The following is a 13,868-nucleotide window of genomic DNA, read 5'->3' on the forward strand; positions in this document are numbered from 1 at the left end:
TTACTATGCACTATTTCCTCCTCATTTATCTAGGGTTTTGCAAATGCTAAATGTGATTATATATACTTAGATTTTTATTTCAGCATTTTAGGAAATAGAATGCCATTAGATATAAACCTTTTTTCAGTTACCATAGGCATTGTCCTCTGACCTTGTTATCAAGTGCTGGTTTGAATCTTGTTGCTGTGAAATCAGCTTGGCCTACCTATTGTAGGCTAATTCAGTTAAAGTGAGAATTCTTCAATGAGATGAAGGAGGAAAGGTAGTGAATCTAGAAAGAGATGCAGCCACATTTTTCTTACACACTTCTTTTACTCTGTGTTTTTTGCATACTCACGACCTTTTCCTAGACAAATCCAACTCCTTGTGGTAGGTAGTCAGTCAGTTTGTAGTGTATTGGTGTTATGTACATCATGGCAGGACCCTGCCAAGAGTCTTATACTCTCTTGCAATATAAAAATAAATTTTTAAGCCATATAGTCTATATATTTACAATTCCCTGACTGAGTTTACTGCTCCAAGGAGGTAACTGATAGAACAGTTGTGTTTGAGCATAGTTAGTGTTTTCTGTGGCATCGTGTTTTGCCTTCTTCTTAGCAGTAATTTACTCTACAGCATCTGATGTTTTGCTTTCTAAAAACACTATTCCTGGAGTTTGTTACTCAAGTTAAAATTGGAAGATGATTGCAGTTTAATGGCAGGAGAAGGTTAATGCATCAGTAGATTACTGCTAAGGAAGGAGGAAACAGTGTTTATGCAGACACTGTCTCTTAATTATAAATATGCACTTTAGAGAAATGTCATCTGGGCCCATCCTTGCCATGCCGGGCTGCAGTGAGAGCACGCGCTGACACAGGGCTGTGCTGCTTGTGTTTGCCAGTTTAGCATCTGCCCTGCAGCTCCAGGCATTGACACAGAAGAGAAAGCCGCATCAAACTGAAGCACAAATAAAGCAGCTGTTTGACTGAAGGTATCTTGCTGGTTTCTGAGATAGTTTTCTCAAATATTATTGAAATTGAATTAGAATGACACCTGTCCCAGGAAAGCAACATGATCATGTAAGGTATATCTGCACAAGCTGCTTTCACATTCTGGACATCCTGGTGGATGAGAAACTGGACGTGAGCCAGCAATGTGCACTTGCAGCCCAGAAGACCAATTGTGTTCTGGGCTACGTTAAAAAAGGGATGGCCAGCAGGGAGAGAGATGTGACTGTCCCCCTCTACTCGGCTCTTTTTAGGCCCCAGCACAGGAAGGACGTGGAGCTCTTGGAGCGGATCCAGAGGAGGGCCACTAAGATGATCAGAGGCTGGAGCACCTCTCCTATGAGGAAAGGTTGAGGGAACTGGGCTTTTTTAGCTTGGAGAGGAGAAGGCTGCAGGGAGACCTCATTGTGGCCTTCCACTATTTGAAGGGAGCATATAAGCAGGAGGCGGAACAGTTGTTTACAAGGTGGACAGTGATAGGACAGGGGGCAATGGTTTTAAACTGAGACAGGGGAGGTTTAGGTTAGATATTAGGAAGAAGTTTTTCACCCACAGGGTGGTGACGCCCTGGAACAGGTTGCCCAAGGAGGTTGTGGATGCCCCGTCCCTGGAGGCATTCAAGGCCAGGCTGGATGTGGCTCTGGGCAGCCTGGTGTGGTGGTTGGCGACCCTGCACATAGCAGGGGGTTGAAACTAGATGGTCATTGTGTCATTTTCAACCCAGGCCATTCTATGGTTCTGTGACTATGAATTACATTCCCAGGTGCAGTGAGAGCACGTGTTAGAAGTGCTTCTGCTGCACTTGGGTGATGTAGCTAGTTCATGTACTAAGTACCTTTAAAGACCATACAACCTCTGTTTTCCTGCGCAAAGTCTGAAATGACACATTTTCATAGGAGCTATTCAGAAGCTAGATGTAGCAATTTCTGGAGGTTTTTGAACCTTGCTGTTGGTTTCATTAATAGTAAGGGTCCTTTGTTTGAATCCTGCCTTGTTATTCCTTTCTTTTTCTCCAGGATTTCTAATCCTGATGTGAAGTTTAACTTTTAGTTTTCAGACTGAAATCAATGCTGCTTTGTCAAAATTAACGTGCTGATCTAGTGAACTGCCATCAACTTGTTAATGGTACATTGGAAGACCGTGTCCTATGTATGTGTTTTTGTGGTTGGTTTCAGGGCTCCCTTGATGCCCCTCAGCTGTTTCCTTGGCAATGTGTATGCTGAGAATGTTGATGTGCTGAGAGATGGGACTGGACCCTCAGGTTTACGGCTTCGCCTACTCACTGCAGGTATTGGTGATACCCAGAACACACATAGGCTCTTTGCAATGCAATTGTAGGTGTTTTCAAAACGGCCTTAAATAACTTTATTTTAAACGACTGGAAGCAAAACAAAACTCAATCACATTTCCTGGCCCAGAGGATATCACTGAGGGCTGTTCTCTGCAGTCCCAGCTGACAAGAGCGGAAGTGTATCGATGCTATAGCCTGAGACTTCACTTTAAATTGATTCAGCTTTAATTTGCTGTGGAGCCAGCAGCGAGAATGATGAGTAACTTGTCCTTATATGTGCTTTCAGAGACTGGCAGACCTTAGAAATTAGGGAAGGAGACAATGACTCTAAATGAGACTTTTTTTCAGTTACTTTAACATGGCAGTGTCTTTTTAAGAAGAAACACTGAGATGTTTGTAACAATTTTTACTAGCATGCCCTGCTTTTTTCTTGTGCGGATTACTAGCTGTGTGTGTATTAAGGAAGCACTTAAAATATTTTTCTGGTACGCAAAAAATGGAAAGAACTAAAACTTGAGATGAAGAATAAAATGGTTAAAATGGAGCAGATGTTCTCAAGTTCCTTTGCTTCTGTCAGAGGGAGAAAGTGGAGAGCTGTCTAGGATAGGGAACTTACATCATCATGTGCTAGGAAAGGAGTTAGCTATCACAATGTAATAACGTAATGATATTGAGAAATTGGACACTTCTAACGTAGAGTGCCAAGTTAAGTTAGATGTGTATGTGCAACTTAAGGGAGGTGTTGCCAGTGAATAAAGTAATTATTGAAATGTCACAGCCGTGTTCAGACTACAACTTGCAAAGAGGCAGTCTTGGCAAGTGGAGTTCCTCTAGCATAACCTTGCAGAAATGTGCCATACAGCAGTTCTAGTGTGAGGTTCTCTGCAGGTATGTTAATTTGAGATAACTTTTGCTTAAAAAATTATGGGTTGCTAAGTCAAAATTTTCTGATTTATTGCATTTGGGAGGTGGCTCTGTGAATAACATGCAGTGAGAATAAGGTACAGTGGGAAATGCTAAATGTGTCCTGTGTTTTGTATTAATTGATGTGTACGTCTATGTGCATTCTCGGTGCTACATTCCTGAAAGCAAATGGGGTCACAAACTAATATCTTTCTGCTTGTTGACACATAGCAAACATATGTCAGCCATTCATCTTTGTAATGGGCTTTCAGTGAGATGTATTTGTAACAAATACGGATGCTCTCTGATGCCTTCTTGTGACACTGAGGTGCCTCCTGTTCCTCAGGCTGTGGCCCGGGTGTGTTAGCTGATGCCAAGATGCGGGTATTTGAGCGCTGCGTGTACTTTGGTGATTCATGCCAGGATGTGCTGAGCACTTTGGGGTCTCCGCACAAAGTTTTCTACAAGTCTGAAGATAAGGTAAGAGCACTGGGTAGCACATAGGACTTTGTTACTGTGTTTAACTAACAGGACACGGGCTTTGCGGGGCCAGCGAAGTTAAACTTCCATGTAGTGCAGACAATGAGCAGTGAATTTGCTCATACCGTAGACCAGAATGAACTGCTACATTATTTTGTTTTTATAAGTATTTTAAGCTGAATTGATGCAAATCAGTTTAAATTAAATACAAGAACAAAATAATCTGTCATATCATTTTTAGTCGACAGGAAAGTTGATAAAAATGGGCATTTCTATCCACATAAGCCATAGCAAGTGCGTAGTCTTTATTAAAACATTTTATTTCATTTGAAATAACTTGAGTGTATATTTTGATCCTTTCCTGGTGTTTTTACATTAACAGCATATGAGTAATCCTTCTGCTTCAGAAAACTAAAAAAGAAAAAGCTGCCTCTCCTAGCAGCTGATCGACAAATCATGAAGCACAATATGTGACGTTTTTGAGCAAGGGCTTCAGTGAAAAGTGAGATTATGACAATTGGTTTGAATGTAGTGAACCAGTTGTTAATGGTATTCATCTTTGACAGTGTTTTTAACATCTGAAAAATGATTCTTGCAGATGAAAATCCACTCACCCTCGCCCCATAAGCAGGTCCCATCGAAGTGCAATGACTACTTCTTCAATTATTTCACACTTGGAGTGGTGAGTGGGAAACTTCCATAAACAAATGCTTGTGAAGTTTTGATTTCCCTACACAGCAGTCCTTTCAGAATGCCAAAGGCTCTGGGGGATGAGTGACTGAAAAATCTTGCTGCCTTAGGAATCTCTGCATACGAAAATAAACCCTGACTTTCTATAGCACTTGTGAATTCAATCAGTAATGTTTTATCTTATCTAGCTCATCTAGGTGCTAGCTCTAGGTGGTGAGCTCCTCATTCTTGTGCTTTGGTGTTCTCTTTGATTTTTCTCCTACTTCCATGCCTGATGCATAGGCAGACGAGCTTTTTGTTCTGAAGTCCATACTCCTGTCCAGGAGAACTGAGACAAGTGTGCCAGAATACCAATAATGAAAGCTTGCAAGTTGTGGGCAGTACCTCAACTTTTATATCCCCCCTTAGTATAGTAATACAGCTATTTTGCTTTAGTCTAGATTGGTGTAAATAATTAGTAGAAAGACATGAGTTCCTTAGAAAAATTGCCAACATGAGCAAATGAAACCGCAGTTGTGGTTAAGTGCTGCAGAAAGTGCATTTTTTTATTTTTTAATTTACAAATAGTCACATTCTCAAAAATTACTTTTCATAATTCAATTTGGTTCCAGTTGGATTCATGCTTGTTACTGTATGCAGATACTGTTGTTACTCATCTCAAGTTGCTTCATGTCTGTCTGTTTTGTTTTTTCTTTTTCTTCAACAGGATATTCTCTTTGATGCAAACACTCACAAGGTGAAGAAATTTGTCTTGCATACAAATTATCCTGGTCATTACAACTTTAACATGTGAGTGTAAAGAACTGATCTGTTAAAGACTATTTTAAAGCAGTAGAAAAAGGCACGTCATGTTCGTTTTATAGAGTTCTTGTAATTTTTCCCAAGCGTCTTTGATGTATCTGGTAACCAGTGGAGGTTTCAAACATCATTATTAGTACATCATTCATTATTATTTTCTTTTTTACTCTTTAATGTCTTTGATGCCAAGTATGTCATCAAGCTAGTCCAGCTAGTGTCCAAACTGTCTTGCTATAGGCAAGATAAGCTGCTTTTTCTTGACACTCTTTCAGTTAGTGCTTAAATTTTCTTTTTTGTCCTCTTGTATATTTCCAGTACTTAAGTATTTCCACACTCTTAAGTGTAAGCTATTTAGGAGGCATGTGAGTTAAGGAATAAGTGATGTCTGAATAAAGGGACCATATTTTCAGGCAGTAAAGCACTACTATTAGAAAAATCTATAGTACTTTTTCTAAGCTGAGTACTTATCTATCCAATCTGTGTTACAAGAGTAATTTGTGCTGAAGGATCTTTTGTACCCTCTCAAAAATTGTGCTAGAACATTCCAGGTTGATATCCTTTCTGGTGTAGAAAATGGACGTGGTAATTTTTCCTCTTAATCTGATACTCTTGAGACTCTCCTTTTCATGTTATTATGCAATAAACTTTTCACTAAACTGCTTATTAACAGCTCCTAGTTTGGCTGTGTGGTTTATGTTGGCTCTGCTGTTATCTGATAGCTTTACAATTTGCTCTTTCTAGCTACCATCGCTGTGAATTCAAGATTCCACTAGTCATTAAGCGAGGTGAGTATGTCTTCTGTCCAGTCTCAGGGTGCTTATGCCACAAAACACTAAATGGCTGTATGATGAGTTTGCATTTGTAATGCATTCTTGATTATCAGAGGATAGAGATATGAATGCGTTTTCCCAAGTCGTTTGGGATGGAGGGGGGGAGGGTGAGCCAGGTAGAGTTGAGCCATCTATCTTGGAAAGGATAACTGGTCCTGATCTTATGGCAGGAAAGCCTTGGAATCAGGAGTACGTGTGAGATGGCAGGCATATCTGGATTATAGCAAAAGAGCAGGTCATAGCTAATCATTTTGTGCTCTATGTGTTGGGCATGTGCTGTGACGAGGTTGGGTGAGTGCTATGCAAACACCAGCCAAAGTGCTGCTGCTTTGTCCTGAATCAATATAGTTATTGTTTGGGGTCCAAACAATGGTTCGTCCATGGTCAGTGGTCAATGGGCCACAATCTCTCCATGGTCAGTGGACCTTGGTCAATAGCTCATGGTGCCTCCGTGGTCAACAGCAACACTCCCCTTGTCCCCAGCTCCCACTGAAACCAGGGGTTGGATTGTTTTTTTGTTTTAGGGTTTGATGGTGGTGATAGGTTGATGGTTGGACTTGATGATCTTAGTGGTCTTTTCCAACCTTAACGATTCTGTAGGATTCTATACTAATCTTGAAGATAAAATTTTTTTTGCTGTTTTTTTTCTTTTGAAGTGAAAAATACTTAAAGATGAGTTCTACAGATTGTTGATATTATTTATAGTACCTTGTCTACTTGCTTGGATCATATGGATATTTAGCTGCAACATCACTAATTTTCTGTAAAGGTGCCACTCTCTTTCGCTGAAATCAATTCCCTTGTACATAAAGACTCAGAGTCTGTAAGACAGAGTTAGTCAGAGTTGATCTATGCATTTTGCTGTTGAACTTTCTAATGATGTGCTGCTCATTCTTGAAAGGTTTATTCATGATGTTCAGTACAAACTGATACTCAATAAAAAGTGGTATAGTTGGGAATGAGAACAAACAATCAACATGTATCATCTACGTGCTACAGGCAAAATTAAGTATGTCTGTAGTGTCCACTTGAAAATCTCCAAGCTGAGGAAATAGCATGGTATGCTACTCCCAGGTTCTCATGGGATAGCAATGCTAATTCGGTGAGATACTTAGATGTGCTCTGTGCATGCAAGCCATCTAAACAAAGTGTGGGGGAACCTTCTTCGGTAGAAAATCAGTGTGATCCAAAGAACCTTCTTTAGTGCAGGTATTCACTGATCTACTAGCAGTATGTGTGTTTTGTCTATCCAGGGGATACTGGATGCTTGTGAGGGTTTGGCCAGGGATGTGTTCTTCATTTGATTGGTTTTCACTGAAAGCATTGAACTGTGTAAAATGCAATTCTCCTGCGGATGTCACAGCAATTTGTGTGTGTAGAAAAATGATGCCTTTACGCACAAGCTTATATGAAGATTGATTTGTAGCTCAGTCAAGAGGATAAGCATGAAAATTCTGCTCAGTTGTTTTTTTTTTTAATTCTGTTCCCTTAGGTTATAGTGTAATACTTCAAATTCATTCATTTCTGATTCTTCTTATTCAGCTCAAGTATCACCATGAAGCTCTTCTGTATGCATTCATTTCTTTGTTAGTATTGTTGTTTTAGTGTTGTTTTTTTTTTTTTTCTTGTTTCGTTTCTAATTGACCCTTCTGTTGAGGATATGTTGAGGACAAATAAGTTGAAAACAAATGTTACAAAACACACAAAGAGCCCATCTTTTCCTATCTAGTGCCAGTATATGATGCTTACTCTCTCCTGTACTTCAGTGTCAGACAGTGAATTGACAGAATGAAGCTGCACAGTTACTAAGCTCTTTCACCATAAGGAGACCATGTTTGTTTAGCAGGTGGAAAATACAGAAGAGCTTTCAATCAAATCAAAGACCATTTGCTACATTTGGCTTCGTTAAGCATCTAGCTCTATTCCTATTGCTTCAGAAAAATGCTTTCAGTATGTAGAAGTTCCCAAATGTACGTATAAAACAGTGCTTGAAACCACCAGCAGACAAAGTAATTCTGAGACTGTAAGCATAAATAGGATGCCGTCCTCACCTGCAGTTTTTCCTGTTATTTCATGGGTTGTGGGTTTTTTAATTTATCTTTCTGCAGTAGCGATGCTGGGAGACTGTTGTTCCCAAGCTCTCTGTTGCTTTGTTTTTGAGGCAGTGGTGCTTCAGCCCCAAGCTGCCGGGCTTTGCTGGCCTCCTTTCCAAATGCAGTAGTGTTTGGACCTGGGTTATGCTGTGTTATTTTGGGGAATGTCTGTAGTAGGCGTGTTAACCTGTACAGAGATGTCCTTTCTCTTGTGCTGATGTTCTTACAAGCAATGGGAGAATTAATCAATGATTTGATGAATCAATTAATAAATCAATGAATTCATCATGATTCTCGTTGCTAATAAATGCTAGTCAATTTGTATATGAAGTGATGTAATGCTTGCATGTCTCCCTCTATCTGAACTAACCTTCCTACATAAAGGATTACGCAGGGGTCTGTTTGAGCGTGAATTACAAAGGCTTTTCTGTTTTTCTTTCACAGATAGTGCCGATTCACAGACTGAAACATGTACAACGTACAGTAAGGTGAATCTGTACAGAACTGAATGGCTTCTTCCTTTTCCTAAGCCCCTTAAATGATCTGTGCTGAATTTGCAATGCGTTTTGTGGCAAGAGTAGCGGTTGTATTATATTGTTTTAAAATACAAAAGTTGCAAGCCAAAACTTACTGTGGTTATGCTTAGTGGTTCAAATGTTTAAGAACTGAAGGTATTTTAATAGTACACGTTGAGGACACACAATTACTACGTGCATCTCACTTTAGCATAGCTGCAGGTAGAAGCAGGACAGTAAGTGATACAGGAAAGTGTGAGAATGGTGGCTGGATGCTAACAGGAAGAGATGTTCTTAAACCAAATAGTCACAGAGCTTTTCTATCTCATGGAGCTCTTGAAGACATGCAGTAGCTAACTAATGAGGTCATGTGTTGTTCCCCTTTCTTCTGAAGTAGTTAGATGTTTTTCAAGGCAGCACGCCTTGCAAAACTCACTGCCGGTGTGACACCTCGTGAGGGCAGTAGGCTGCTGGAGGATTGTATGGCATGCTGTCCCCTGGGTGAAATTCCCAACTGGGCAGTTGCTGCTCTGTGTTTGTGAGCTTCTTTGAGTTGAAAAACATTGTGAAAATTCTGCTCAGAAGTGGTTCTGCTGTTAACGTTCAGCCATGGTCAGTGCTGTTTTCATAGCTCTGAGGGTGAATTTCCTTGCTGAATTCTGGGTCCCACAGTATTAAAAAAAAAAGGTGATAGTCAGCAACTTGGAAGCTACTGTTCTTTGCTTTCTGCTTTAAATTACGTTGCATTCTTCAGTGCTTTGACCTATTTCAACTTTGTATGTGAAACTTCAGCTTTTGTTAAGACTGTTTACAGCGATGAAAATTAATGGAGATTCCCTGTCATTAAGTAGTGCAGCTTTCCTCCTCTCTTCCCAACCTGCCTGTGGAATGAAGGAGGGGCTTTAGGGAAGGCTAGTGGGGTCGCTCTTTCTCCCTCTGCAAAAATATGCAAACGGGTATTTTACTGAGGTTTCCCACAGCTGCTTAGAGGACGTTCACTCTCCCTGAAATGCTACAAGACTTTCCAGGTACATTTTCAGTATAGGACTCGCACATCTTTTATATAAAACTTAAAGCTATTTTGAGAAAAAATGAGAATAAACCCTGAAAGCAATTCCTAACTCTGAAAGTTTCTATTACTGAGTATGGCTGTAGTCACAAAGTACTTTTGTAAATGCAGCTTCTCTATTAATCAGCAAAAAAGCGTGTTGCAAAGATGGACACGATTGGATTCCTAGATTGAAAAATAAAATAAAAAAAAGTTTTCCTGTTACTTACTTTAACAGAAGGTCTTTTGGTGTCTTTGCAGTGGGACAGTATTCAGGACCTCCTGGGGCATCCTGTAGAGAAGCCAGTGGTACTTCACAGGTAGAGAAAGATGTCTTTCTTTTGCTTGGCTGGGATTGAGCTGATAACAGAGGATGGATTTATGTAGAGGAAGATTTATTACAGTGGCTGCTACTGGAATTCTTTATTGTCAAAGTTTCATGCTTTTTGGCCAGGAACAAGTCTAGATAACTGCTCTCAGATGAATTAAGGACTGACTTGCAAAAAGAGAACATTCCCAAAATTCCTTGAGCTGTAGAATCCAGTGAAGAGCTAAGCAGCATACAAAAGGAGTATTTCTGCTTATGTATTATAAATAGTGTAGGTTGTTTATAGTACAGTCACAAGCATTTCAACAACGTGACATCATACATCAGTGTCTGGAACATATGGCAGCAATCTGTCTGAAAAAGTTTTGCTTCTGGGTACAAGTATGAGTGTTCTACAGTTCTTTTAGACTGACTGAAGATAGAATAGTGTGCTTAAATTTACTCTGTTTCTGCAGAGTTTGAGCTGGTTGTTGGGCAAAATGGGCATTATCTGTTTGCAGAACTATTGTTCTGTGGTATCATACGAAACTATGTTTTATGTCAGGACGACTGTAACTTAGGGGGAAGAAAGGGCACAGTACCCCTTACTCCTGTTTGGTGCCAGTGAGGTAGAGCAGAAACCATGTCGAATGAAGCTGGAATAAGATAATGATTACATATAGCCCTTATCCATTTTTTTTTCTGTGTTCAGGAGAGTAGATCACCCAGAATTTCCTTTACTGAACATATCTATAAATGTCTCAGACATGCAATTTGAGAAGCCTGACTGTTACAAGAAAGGCCAGAAGCTATTTCCTCATTGTTTTTTTTGGCTGTAATCTAAAATCCGTTGCTGTGAGCAAGAATCTGCTATCACTGTATACACGATCAAAGAATATCCAGTGATGCATTAATCTTGAAATGTACTATGTAATAATATTGAGATTATTCCATTTCTGCATCTGACAGACTATTTTTTAACGTGAGATAGCACATAGTGAATACACTTGAAAGAGGCCAAGAGATTGAAGAATGGCAAGGGGTCTTGCACAAAAATAATTTTAAGTAGATTATATGGTGCTTCTTTCTTCCTATGCATATGTGTATTTTCAGAGTTCATCCTGTCCGAGTTCTGTGAAATAGAGTTTTCCTGCAGAGGTCGTTAGTGGCTTTGATTCCTTTCTCCCTGGTTGTTAGGGACCCTTCTGGAACATTAAGCAGAAGTATTCTCTGGCTCACACAGAAACTAGCAATGCTGTTGCATAACGTAGATTGGCTTCCTTTTTATGAAAGACATTCAGTGTGATAAAGATACTGTAATTTTCATTATATTAATGAATGGTTATTACAAGGAAGTTCCCAGTCCTCATGTGTCCATTTTACCCCTCTTCCATTTAGGTCATCATCTCCGAACAACACTAACCCATTTGGGTCAACCTTTTGCTTTGGACTGCAACGAATGATCTTTGAGGTAAGAAGAGAAAAGCTTGATCTGCCTGAGCAAAAGAAGATCAGAAGTTTGCTGGTACTACTTCTTAGTGGCTTCTTATTTCATATTTCAACAAAAGCTAGCATTTAAGCTGTGTTTTTGAAGATGGTGGGCAGAACAGGCAACTTTCCAGTTCCTCTCTGAGGCTGTACATTTGCATGTTGAAGCTGGCACTTCAGCACTGTTACTTTCAGCTTGTACTAGCAGGAAATATGTAAGCTCAGCTCTGAGTACTGGTGGAGCGTGCTGGTGTTTCAATGTCATGGAAGCCTGGAGACCCTTTTTAGGAACTAGCCATGAGTTTTCTGCCCATGAGCTTGCTTTCCTTTGTTCTTGGGATTTCTTTGTTCAGGCAGATCAGTTCCGTATTTGCTGTTTTCACTCGGTCTGCAATTCTTCTAATTTTCCTTTTTCCCTGTCATCCTTTTGCAGGTGATGCAGAATAATCACATAGCTTCTGTTACTCTGTATGGCCCAACAAGGCCCAGCAGCCAGTTGAGAACATCGGACCTTCCCCAGTGAGCATCCCCTGCAAAGTCAGCTAATCTAAATGCTACACAATTAGTACAGCGTGCCTTGATTTGCTGCCACTTATAATACGGAAAGCACGTTATGATTTTTGTTTCTTGTCAATAAGCCTTTCCACCCAGAAGTGGTGTGGAAGGGAAATTCTCTCAACCCTTCATCATGGGGCGTGGAACTGTTGATGGAGGAAAACAGCTTAGGTGCCTGTGCCGTCATCTGTTCCTCTCAGTTGCCCTCATCCTATGCAGCACAGAGCTGGAGAGTGCTCCCCGTCTCTACCGACGGGAGGGGGGCACGGGAGGGGGACACGTAATGACTGCAAGAGTTAGAAGCACAAACTTTCTGAGCCTTGGAGCATCTGGAAGCAGGTATTGATTTTAGTCTGTTTGTGTTACTGTATTGATGTGGTGGTCAGATTTTAAGAAAACGTGTGCGTGTACATATATAGATATAAACACATCGATATTTCTGTGGCTTAGGACATTGTACCAAGTGTGACAAGGGTGTATATATGTCCATGATTTCAGGCACCACATCTTCGTGTAACTTTAAACCAAGCAAGTAGCATGTGCATAATACTTGGTTGTAACATTTGCACTACATACACTTTAATTACTTGATAAATGTTTATCTTCACTGAGGAGCATCTGTGTACTGGGTGTGAGTGGGGTGTGATGGTTATTTAATGTACGCTGCGCATAAGGCTTATTTATACAGTGGATGAAGTCGATCCACCTTCCTGCACTAATACGTACTTGATGTGCTGAAACAATTTTTTTCTGCCATGGCTGGTTTACTGATTTTTTTTTTTTTTTATATGCAATTTCAAAAAACGCAATTGTGGAAGAGGTTATTTCTGTGATGGAATTACATTTTAGTGATGAGGTTTGACACAGTGTTTCTTACTCTGGAAACAATGAGTGAAGAAATAGCATTGCCTCATATCAATTCCTTCTCAACCCCTTTTTTTCCTACTGTTTCCTCGGAGAGAGAGAGAGAGAGAGAAGTTGTGTTCTAACGGTATCTCAGAAAGAATTCCCCAAGCTCTGCCATCACCACCAACACCTTTTCTGTCACTTTTGATGTACGATTTTAAGTTATGCCAAAGGTTTAGCCAAAGACATCCTTCTTGTTTCACCTTCCTGTACAAAGGCGCTAACCCCACACCCCACCCCAGCAGACAGGACATAGGCTTCTTTCTAGTTGGGAGATGCTGCTCGCAATGTGTTATCCCAGGAGGATACTTTAGGTTTCTAGTTCTCTTATCAGTCTTATCTGGGGGAAATAGGTGGTCTGTCTTTGAAATATTGAACCCTTTTTAAAAATGGACAAGAGAAATGTATAATTTTATCCCATTTTTAATATTTTGGTGTAGCAACTTGTGATACATAGATGACAATTTTGTGAGTTTTACTATGTGTGTACAGATTTTGTAAATATGACATTTTTGTAATTTTAACTCCATGTACAGTGTAATCCTGTATAGTTTATCAATGAACGCGAGATAGGAAGTCGAATGTTAACAAGTTTTGGATCTCGGACCAGTAGCAGGGATAAATGTGGTGTGTGTGTGAGACATTCTTTGCCATTTAGTCTTCCTGTATACTGTGATACTCTAAAATGTTTTGCTAAAACAAACAAAAAGCCACACAGAGAATCTAATGGATAAGGAAAAAGTTACTGTTTACCTTTATCCCTAGGTGTCACTCCTGTTGAATCCCTGTTCAATCTGTGCTGTCTCCCGTGATCATTGCTTGCTAAGAAAATTCTATGCCTCAACCTTCCTCTAGTTTCCTCTCTAATTTTAATTTCATTTTACATAGCCCTTCTGTAAATTAAATGGAATAATAATGAGCATGTATACTGAAAGAAAAATAAAATGAGACTCTCAGTTACTGTTTATGTGTTAAATA

The 13,868-nt window shown here is 39.9% G+C and overlaps 1 protein-coding gene across 5 annotated transcripts in view; it reads left to right on the forward strand.

The window, feature by feature from the left end:
- PHAF1 (phagosome assembly factor 1) overlaps nt 1–13,868 on the forward strand; it is a 40,612-nt gene that overhangs the window by 19,730 nt on the left and 7,014 nt on the right. For 3 of the 5 annotated variants that reach the window (XR_006931143.1, XR_006931145.1, XR_006931144.1), the window contains exons 9-17: nt 2,162–2,274; nt 3,527–3,660; nt 4,259–4,342; nt 5,057–5,139; nt 5,890–5,933; nt 8,516–8,559; nt 9,896–9,954; nt 11,340–11,412; nt 11,863–12,323. Coding sequence is in view for 1 of the 5 variants with exons in the window: in NM_001030565.2 (NP_001025736.1) it covers nt 2,162–2,274; nt 3,527–3,660; nt 4,259–4,342; nt 5,057–5,139; nt 5,890–5,933; nt 8,516–8,559; nt 9,896–9,954; nt 11,340–11,412; nt 11,863–11,952 (724 nt within the window). In the remaining 4 variants the exon portion in view is untranslated. Of the gene's footprint in view, nt 1–2,161; nt 2,275–3,526; nt 3,661–4,258; nt 4,343–5,056; nt 5,140–5,889; nt 5,934–8,515; nt 8,560–9,895; nt 9,955–11,339; nt 11,413–11,862; nt 13,851–13,868 lie in introns of those variants that run through there. The other 2 variants (XR_006931142.1, NM_001030565.2) reach the window with 2 other exon arrangements.

This window comes from Gallus gallus, chromosome 11 (assembly GCF_016699485.2).
Source record: "Gallus gallus isolate bGalGal1 chromosome 11, bGalGal1.mat.broiler.GRCg7b, whole genome shotgun sequence".
NCBI lineage: Eukaryota > Metazoa > Chordata > Aves > Galliformes > Phasianidae > Gallus > Gallus gallus.